Source organism: Primulina huaijiensis, chromosome 14 (assembly GCF_012295235.1).
Source record: "Primulina huaijiensis isolate GDHJ02 chromosome 14, ASM1229523v2, whole genome shotgun sequence".
NCBI classification, from domain to species: Eukaryota; Viridiplantae; Streptophyta; class Magnoliopsida; order Lamiales; family Gesneriaceae; genus Primulina; species Primulina huaijiensis.
Window position 1 is genome coordinate 2263114 of NC_133319.1, and position 10497 is coordinate 2273610.

The following is a 10497-nucleotide window of genomic DNA, read 5'->3' on the forward strand; positions in this document are numbered from 1 at the left end:
TATATATATAAATTAACAAATGCATGAATCGTGGAGATCAAGATCCAATCTCCCATCGTTATTTCCTTGCAATAACTTATAAAGCTGCAGAACTCTAATCTTATTGGTTGGATTTCTGAATGTCCGAGTTTTGAAATATTAAATCATATTGTCATATATATAGGATTAAATTGATAGTTTGTTAATTAGGCCTCATAGCTAGCTAATATAAATAAGGATTACAACTGGTCTTTTTTCAAAAAGTCTTGGTCTTTGTTGGATGTAATAATTATCTTTGTTAAGAAGAGCAATCGAAATATGATGTTTAAATTGTTATATACTTTAAAAAATTTGAGTCATACCGTTACTAGTAACTATATATTTCTAGCTCAAATAATAAATAGATAAAGATATGAATATCGTTCATCAAACCATATTATAATATTATTCCTCAAGAGTGGACCATGCTTTTCGTGACTTTCGAAATCTAAATTCGTATAGTTCACGTCGTATATTTTGTGACACAATCTTATTTTATTTAATATTCAATATATATAAGTCAGCATCGTATGTATATGCATAAAACTTTTATTAATTGACGATGTTCGCAAAATAAACTTGTACATGAGTGAGTTGATTTTGTGAGACATATCTTCTATTTGGTTTACTCACAAAAAAATATTACTTTTTATTGTAAATATGAGAATAATTGACGTGTTTCACGAATAAAGATATGTGAAACCATATCACATATCACTATACGAAGAGTTTTAGAGGTGGTTTCGATTTAGCACAAATTCGAATTTTCCTGTGCATATTTTTTGATTATCAATTAATTTTAATTCGTTAACCAATATTGGAAGCGAATTAATCGAATTTTTTTAAGCTAATCAAACCGAACTTCAGACAATTTAATAATAATAATAATATCATAAAAATATGAATGGAATTTGTAATACGTATATATGGCAAACACAACCTAAAAAACAATCTTGAATATGATGCACACCTTCCTAATTTAATTTGCATGTCTTTTTCCTAGCGTTGACTAATCCATACATTGACAAGAGCATAAGATTTTTTATTTTTTATTTTTAAATTTATATCAGGGTAAGGTTTATATGGTCTCAAACTCAGATCCTGTCCCATTTTCGGGATTCATGTGCTACTGGGCCAAGAAACACCTACGTATGTATGGATATAGGACATTCGTCTCATAAAATTGATCTGTAAAATGATCGAAGATTTAAATATATGTAATACACACCGCATTGATTATGGAAATATTTTAAGTGCAGGAAAAAATTATTTAGTTGATTTTTTGAAAAAATAATTTTCTAAAAATGTTTTTATTCAAAACATTAACAATAAATGACAAAGCAACTTTGTTATCAACCACCATTGGAAGAGTAAACCAACGTCGAAATCGAATATTACAGCCGATCATTAATGTATAATTAAGGTCAATAAAATTATTAATTAATAAAATCAAAACCCATCATTATCTATCTACATTTAATCAATTAAATTTCGTAGCAAATTACGAATGATTACGTTAAAACGATGATTCTTAGGAAGACCGAAGATAAAATATCAGGTCCGAAGACCGAAGATAAACATATCCAGGTCACAAAGCGCGTGGGGACATTTTACCACATAAAATTACCTTAAATTATTATTATATTATTTTTGCTTTTGTCCGATCTATATATTTTCCACCCGTAAATTTAATCGTATATTCGTAATTTTTTTAAAAATTTTTTTGTCCTATATCTATTAATATTTGAAAATTTAGTTTTGTATCTTGGCTTTAATCATGGGTAAAAACTTGTCTGAGACGGTCTCACGAGTCGTATTTTGTGAAACGGATCTCTTATTTGGGTCTTCCATGAAAAAATATTATTTTTTATGTAAAAAGTATTACTTTTTATTGTGAATATCGATATGGTTGATCCGAAGTATTACTTTTTATGCTAAGGTATAGTTTGGTACACATGATATGATAAACATGTGATATATAATATAAATATAAGTTAAGAATAAATAAGATGCAGGATATTATATTTAATGTTTGGTATGATTTTAATAAGATTGATTAAATTTATATATTAGATTGTAATGACAAATTTAACCTTATCATAATAAAATTTATAATTTCAAAGTTGTTGCTCGAGTTATTTTCAGAATTTATAAATATTTTTTTAAATATTTTCAGAATTTGATTGTCCAAATCTAATTAAATGTAAACAAGACAGATTTATGCAATACTTCAAATTTTAAAATATTTTTTTTAAAAATTCAAAAGCATAAAACTTGTAATCATTATAATTTTGAAAGTAAAAAAATTAAATATATCATAACCTGGAGTAAAAATTATAAGTCTATTAAAATTTTATTAATATTATTTAACATAAAAAGCACTAAATATATTTCATGTCAAGTTATATATTAGATAGAGTTTATGAATTAATTAAAATTAATGTACACTTATTATAATTATATTATATAAAATATAAAATGGTGGAAGATAGATAAAATCGTCAAATTTGATAAATTGACATCGATGTCTCTTTTTTTAAAAACTAAATTATTGATATATGGCAAAAATAGGAAAATATCATATGTTTTTATTGGAAATAATGAGATCTATATGAAATATTTTAGATTTTTATACATTGAGGGCAATTAAGTCATTTGTGGTGTTTTTTATCATTAAATTAAAATTATCACATCTCATAAAATGGATATTTTATGCTTGTATAAAATTATTTATCACGGGTCCATGATAATATCATGTGCTTTCTAAAAAAATACCAAACGTGAGATAAAGAAGATTATTTATCAATCCCTCTCTTATCCATTGTACCAAACTATACCTAAGAGTATTATTTTTTATTGTGAATATCGGTAGGGTCAACCCATCTCACAGATAAAGATTCGTGAGACCGTCTCACAAGAGACCAACTCTTAATCATGAGTAAAATTAGTCTGGTTTAATTAATAAATCTAGTAACGTATGTAGATAAATATGAATTTGTCTATAGTTTTTTACTTCTAGAATTATATTGAGTAAAAAAAATTATTTTTACATATTTTTTATTAATATGTTCGTGAAGTTTAAATATTACTAAATTTCACAACTTTAATCATGTATGCATATATTGTTCATATTAAGTTGATACATGTAATCGGTAATATTAATTATTATATTAAAATTTCTTAAAATATTATATTAAACTTTCTTATACTTTTATTTAATTATTATTTTTTTATTTTTATTGAAGCATATATGGAATTTGTTATTTTTCATTGCAATACTATTTTAGTTAATTAATTAATTAGAATCAAACGATTTAACACTGATTAATCACGTGAAATCTTAAATTTGAAAAATATCGAGTTTGAGATCTAATTATAATTATAAAAAGCAGCTCATTGAATTCGGAAAAATATATGACGTCATATTATATATGATATAAATTTTTTGTTGTGGTTTAAAAGGTAAATAACTATTAGTGCATCGATTCCAATGGTCAGCTACCCTGCATAAATAACAGATTTTCGGAAAACCCCAACTCCCATTCTCGCTCACGACTTGCAAGTCTTCGTTTGGAGCTGTTAATCTTCAGAGACAAGCTGTAATGATCCCCCTCTCTTTTACTTTTTATTTTGGTTTTGCGACCGCTCATAGTTCTCTTAGTGTATGATGGATCTATATTCTTGTCTGCCCTTTGAAATGTTTGTGGGTTTGCTTCAGATTCTGAAAATCTGTTGAGAAATTGGATTTTTGACGTTTGGGCTATTACGGGAGCTCAATTTCTTGTTTGAATGCTTGTACTTTGTAAAATTGCTATTTTTACTGATGGGTTTTCTCGAGACCTGGAATTTCGTGCGGGGATTGAGGGATTTAATTAATTTTTGTTCGTCCACTCTTAATGGGTTAATCCCCCAAAAATATCCTGACGTCCATAGTGGTGAAAATCCACAAGGAGTGCAACTAGGCTCGGCCCTTGAGCCTGGAGTGCAACCCATCGAAGAAGTTGTGTTTTTTTAATCAGATCTTAGTGTGGAAATAAAAATTTTATGAATGATGGATAATAATTTGCGTGTTAATCGATGAGATTTTTCTATTGTTATTTAATAGTTAGTAAAATTTGTATTTGATTAAATGAGATGAAATTATCTTTAGATGTTCAGATCATAGTACATCATTCTTTATGGCGCCTCATGGAAAACAGGGTGGGCATCATGGTTCAGACTCTTAGATGAGTGGACTCAGAGATTTCCGTCTATTTCAGATTGAAATCTTATCTTAAGACTAACTAAAAATAAACTTTAATAATTTGTTTTTCACCCCAGAGAGCGGCTTTACATCTCCTCCATGGCTCCATGCTCTGGGGTTTGCAAGTGTTTTGAATTTTGAAAACAAGATGGCATCATGGTTGATGAAATTGCTTTTTCAATCCACCCTTATGTTGACATGTTATGTCTGTTCTTGTTATCGTATATTATGAAGTATGATATGAAAGTTATCTTTTTGCCAAGAGTCGGTCATTATATTCAAGGTTGAATTTCAACTAGTTTACCAACTAATTTTGCTGACGTATTTTCAAGAAACCAAATACCGCTCGACTGGCAAATTGTAGGTCATTTTTTCCCTCTGGATATCGGCTATTGTCACCTTTTGACTCTAATCTTTGCAGGACATGGGAAATTTGTTCTGTTGTGTTCAAGTTGACCAATCGACGGTTGCTATTAGGGAAACATTTGGAAAATTCGATGATGTCCTTCAGCCAGGCTGCCACTGCGTGCCTTGGTTTCTTGGAAGCAGATTGGCCGGTCACCTCACCCTCCGGCTGCAACAATTAGATGTCAAGTGTGAGACCAAGACGAAGGTATGATAACCTTGATCATAGTACAAAACCATATGCTTCAAAACTAGTTCACAACCCCAACAATGTTAATTTCATGATACGTGAATATTTACATTTAAATCTTTGACATGCTTCAGTTGGTATATAGTTTCCATATTGAATTTTTGCTGATTGTCATTCAGGATAATGTATTTGTCAACGTCGTGGCATCAATACAGTACCGTGCCCTTGCAGATAAGGCGAATGACGCTTTCTACAAGCTCAGCAACACAAGAAGTCAAATTCAGGCCTATGTGTTTGATGGTGCATTCTTGACCTCATACTCAGTAGTCGCTGTCATAATGCAGATATTTATTTATTTTGAACCTAAAGTACAACATCATCAGACCTAAAACATTTTTGTTATCTGATCATTCAGTGATAAGAGCAAGCGTTCCAAAACTCAATCTTGATGACACATTTGAGCAGAAAAATGAAATTGCTAAGGCTGTTGAAGATGAACTCGAAAAGGTAAAGTATTTAACAATGATAACTGATCACGTGGTCAGACTCGGATCTGATTCTTCACCATTTGGCATTGGTTTTGTGATGGTTGTTCGTTTGCAGGCAATGTCTGCTTATGGGTATGAAATTGTTCAGACGCTAATTGTCGATATTGAACCAGATGAACATGTTAAGAGAGCTATGAATGAAATCAATGCAGGTAAAAATATAAAATATTCTACAAGACCAAATTCGATCCAAGCCTTTTCAAATACTCGTCATCCTACCTCTTTTTTGGGTCGAGCCATGTTACTCATTTAATTCTCGACCCATTTTCAATTTAACAGCTGCTAGGATGAGAGTTGCTGCTAATGAAAAAGCCGAGGCTGAAAAGATTCTGCAAATCAAGAGAGCCGAAGGTGAAGCTGAGGCTAAGTATCTCTCTGGTCTGGGTATCGCAAGGCAGCGTCAGGCAATTGTGGATGGATTAAGGGATAGTGTGCTTGGTTTCTCGGTTAATGTTCCCGGGACAACTGCGAAAGATGTAATGGATATGGTTCTTGTTACTCAGTACTTTGATACGATGAAAGAAATCGGGGCTACATCTAAGTCTTCAGCTGTATTTATTCCTCATGGACCAGGTGCGGTTCGTGATGTGGCAACTCAGATTCGTGATGGGCTTCTTCAGGCTTCCCACCCTGATTTGTAATAAATATCGCCAGTGTGTTAAATATCTCGGTGTTGCATCTCATATACATCTAGTTTTATTTGTTTGATTTTGTGTATGCTTTGTTTCTTGAATGCATTTGTGGTCTATTATCATGTTTTGTATATGAGCTACTGCAGAAGTCTTGCATAAGAAAATTGTTGTGTTAAAGCATCTTATTGTCTTCTTTATTTGTAAATTGTATTAGATGAGATTTGTAATAGTGAATTTCTGTTGACAGTAATATTTTACTTAAGACCAAGCAAATGTCAAAAAAGCAGTACAAATGCAAAAGAAGTACACTTGAGAAACATACAGGTTCGATGTACGTAGCAGATATACATTGACATGCACATATGTTTCAAATCAAGAGTTGTTTTGAACCAAACAAGTGACATTCCCTAACCGCAAAATAATCTATTACAATAATACAAAATCCAACCCATTCCTACCGTGGAGATTACTAAAAATCTAAGGTAAATTAATATCAACAAATAACATTGGCATCGTGACAGCAGTGGACCATAAATCGTAAAAAAAATCAGATAGACAAACGAAAACAAGGGGGACGACTGCTCCCACCGGCCATCTCTCCCCCTCCACCCCCGAACAGCCGCAAACGAAATGAAAATGCTTCATGCGTTTGCTGGAGGTGCAGCACTTGAATGTGCTGCATTGTTGCCAACTTCACTTATCATCTTCAAGATTTCGTCTTTCTTAAGCTGCAGATCTTGCATCTTATTCTCGATCTTTTCAAGCTTCGCCCTCAACTTGCTGGGATCCGTTTTATCCTGAGGATTCTTATCCTTCTTCTTATCCTGTGCACCATCCTTGATTTTCTTTTTCTTGTCTTTGTTGTCTTTCTCTCCATTTTCCGCCTCCCCGTTGTGCTTATCCTTCTCCTTCTTTTCGTGTTTCTGATCTTTCTCAACTTTGGCTGCACTGTCATTCTTCGGATCTTCTGTTTCTCCCATTAATATTTGGTCAAGATCAACTGGCCTCTGCCATCAAAAACATCAGCTCATAATCAAGATATTAATGCATGCATGCAAAACCACTCAAGTCTTAAAAATAAGAGCTCAAATCTAATTAAATGAAGTATAAAATGATAGCATTTGAACACTTTCTGAACCATTTCTTTTTCCTAAATGAAGTATATTAATCATTTTATATGTTAAGTAGCAAACAAGCGATTCTATAGAATGAAAAAGGTACACAGATAACCTGAACTATCTTCTGATTTTGATGAATTTTTATGTGTCAATGTATAACATACAACTGCATTTAGTTTATATAATCTGTCGAACTCCAAATTATGTGTCCGATTTTTATGCATTTTCAAGTAATTAGTCTTTGGTCTATAATCATCTCCCTGTATACTATCACTCCTACCCACAATTTCCCCCCGTTTCTGCCAATCCTGTCAAAATTGTTCTTTTTAATTTTCTTTCACCTCTAGCGGTGTTAAAAAAGTAAACTAATTTCTTATGTCTTTTGAATATAGAAAATAGGAAAAATTAATATTAAATCCCCCAAACAATCTTTTAATTTTAATGCCAAAAGTCATCATGCCTAAAAATTTAAAAGATATAAAAAGAAAAACTAGTGTTCTAACAAAATAACTCATTTTTGTTAAACAATATTAATTTTATGCAGAGATTTATTCTATAGATTGTTCCCTTGATAATATATATCGTATCGATATGTAGATTATATACATTACTATTTTCTACGATATAAAATTATTTAAATCAAAATTAAATGCAATTATGGAAAAACTGCAATTTATATTTTTGTTATTTTTTTATTTTGGTTATGTATGCTGTCTAATTTCAATTTTAATAAATTTTTATCGGAAATATTGATGTGACATTTTACATGTCAATGCCATGTCGGAGCCATGTAAGCATTGTATAGGTGCCAAAATGATTAGAATTACAAAAATAACAAAGAGAGTAAATCAAGACCAAAATTTGATAAGATAAAGAACAAAATGAACACATAGAACTAATATTGCAATGTTCTCAAACATTGATACAATATTATATTTTCTTTAATTAACCAATTAATATTCGGAACAACATTTTTAGACTTCAAATTTTTTAACAAATGATATAAGGAAATATGGATGTAAATGAACCAAGCGGTTTACGAGCTACTCGGAGCTCGGTTGGGTAAAAAAAACTCGTTAAAGATCGTTCGTTAAGCTTATCGAATCAAACTTGAGCTTAATGATATTCGACTCGTAAGCTCACGAGCCTATTCGTGAGCTCGAGATTGGCTAGTTTGTTGGGCCGCGAGTCTAGAATAACTCAAGCATTGGAAGACAACTTCCATTGTCCCACACTAATATCTGACTGAAAGATAAGCAATTGAAATGCTATAAACGAGAAGTTTATCACCTTAATCATATCTTAGGCGGTCTTTTGGCTAAGAATACTATATGAGCTCGAACAGTAGTTTTTTTTTAACTGACCTAGCTCGAACTAGACTCGTTAAATATGATGAATGAGTTATTAACGAGCTGAGATCAAGCTCAGTAATTTCAAAAAGAGTCGAACTCGAACCTCATGAAAAAAACTCTAATTGAGTTCGAGTAGCTTGAGCCTATATACACCTTAAACGAAACGAGCTAGCCTACCTCTTCGCTAGGCTCGACTTATTTACATCATTATACAGAATGAGTTGATGGAATGAGAAAATCATTTTTTTAGAATCTTAACATAAAGGACGTACGAATAATTGTTTTTTAGAAACAGTAGTAAAAACTATATATCACAACAGAAATAAAATAAGCCGACTAACCTTAGATCAATACTGAAAAGTGGTTGCCCACCCATATTTTCCTCCAAGCTTCTCATTCTCGTGTTTCTTTTCTTCCACTAATAACATATCCATTCGACGATTGGCCTGAGATTCATCAATGGAATTTCTAAGTTAGGCGTCGGTAATAATGTTCGGATAAGCCTTCTCGTTTTTTGAAAATGTATTAAAATATATGTATATATATTTCCCAAAAATATAGAGTAGCGAAAGGTTCACACATTCTGATACAATAATGGAGGTCGCCATTAGGTTTAGGTTTAGGTGTAGGTCGGTTTTCTTGATTTTATCTTTTGTAGTTTTCAGCGCAACGGCGAATAATGCCGATATAGATGACAAAGTATGGAAGGAGCGCGCAGCTGCAGCGAAGAAGGCCGCTCGCCAAGCCTATCAACCAGACCCGGAAATTGTTACGGATAATCTCAACAAGCACGTTCATATGTACGTTGTTCGTTAATTTATATCAATGGAATCAATTGTTAGTGTTCAATGGTGAAGGGAAAGGGGCCAATGGAATCAATTTTTTGCCCCCTAACTCTTAAATTATCACCGGGTTCGCTCTTGAAAAAATATTATTTTAAGTTTCACCACTACTATATATATGATGATGTTAATTAATATGTGTACGTACTCTGGTTTCATATATAAAGGTACGAGGAAGGCGACAATAGCACTAGGAGAGGGTTAAGAAAGTACGATGGTGCATGCATGGCTACAAACCCTATCGATCAATGTTGGAGATGTGACAAGAATTGGGCTAGAAATCGGAAGAAGTTGGTGGATTGTGTTCTTGGATTCGGTCGTCACACGACAGGAGGTAAAGCCGGAAAATTTTATGTCGTGAACGACCCGTCGGACAATGATCTTGTAAACCCGAAACCAGGAACTCTAAGGCATGCCGTGATACAAGCACAACCACTATGGATCACATTTGCACGTGATATGGTGATCAGGCTGACCGAGGAGCTTATCATGACGAGCGATAAGACGATAGATGGCCGTGGAGCACAAGTGCACATTACCAATGGCGCGGGCATAACCCTACAATATATAAGTAATGTCGTAATCCATAATATCCGAATTCACGACATCAAGAAAGGCAGTGGAGGCCTCATTAGGGATTCTGCAACGCATTATGGTTTTCGAACTAGAAGCGATGGAGACGGCATTTCTCTCTTTGGCGCGACGAATATCTGGATCGATCACGTTTCAATGTCGAACTGTGACGATGGACTTATAGACGCCATTGAGGCTTCCACTGCCATTACCATCTCGAATTGCCATTTCACCAGCCATAATGAGGTAAATTGCTTAATTAACTAGGTGAAGAATAACTGAGAGCCAATGATGCACATATTATAAATATTATAAGTGTCACGTTACACCCTAGCTAGCTCTCATATGTAAAAAAAATAAAATAAAATTTCATAATTTTTTAGAAGTCTGATAATAAGTTTCACCAACAATACCCATTCGACTAAATTTCTCGATATCCATCAACAAGTTTTGTGGCGTCGTTGGAATGTATGTGATCGTGATGTATGCAGGTGATGCTGTTCGGAGCAAGTGATAGTTACTCGGACGATTCCATAATGCAAATAACCCTAGCTTTCAACCACTTTGGCAAGGGAT

The 10497-nt window shown here is 32.7% G+C and overlaps 3 protein-coding genes across 3 annotated transcripts; 2 read left to right on the plus strand and 1 right to left on the minus strand.

Annotated features, from left to right (window-relative positions):
• The first annotated feature begins 3478 nt into the window (after window positions 1–3478).
• On the plus strand, window positions 3479–6233 carry LOC140956901 (hypersensitive-induced response protein-like protein 1). The gene is made up of 6 exons (XM_073413835.1): window positions 3479–3617; window positions 4683–4874; window positions 5036–5156; window positions 5272–5363; window positions 5460–5556; window positions 5684–6233. The coding sequence occupies exons 2-6, from the start codon at window positions 4686–4688 to the stop codon at window positions 6043–6045; spliced, it is 861 nt and encodes a 286-aa protein (XP_073269936.1). The 5' UTR covers window positions 3479–3617; window positions 4683–4685; the 3' UTR covers window positions 6046–6233.
• LOC140956902 (uncharacterized) lies at window positions 6048–7318 on the minus strand. The gene is made up of 2 exons (XM_073413836.1): window positions 7267–7318; window positions 6048–7043 (listed from the first exon to the last, which is right to left on the minus strand). Exon 2 carries the CDS (start codon window positions 7014–7016, stop codon window positions 6678–6680), a length of 339 nt encoding a protein of 112 aa, XP_073269937.1. The 5' UTR covers window positions 7017–7043; window positions 7267–7318; the 3' UTR covers window positions 6048–6677.
• A 1697-nt stretch (window positions 7319–9015) lies between these two features.
• Window positions 9016–10496, plus strand: LOC140957156 (probable pectate lyase P59; the record flags this gene model as incomplete). The annotated part of the gene is made up of 3 exons (XM_073414286.1): window positions 9016–9306; window positions 9516–10167; window positions 10413–10496. Coding segments are annotated over exons 1-3 (942 nt in total), but the record flags the coding sequence as incomplete, so codon positions are not given.
• Window position 10497: the final 1 nt, after the last annotated feature.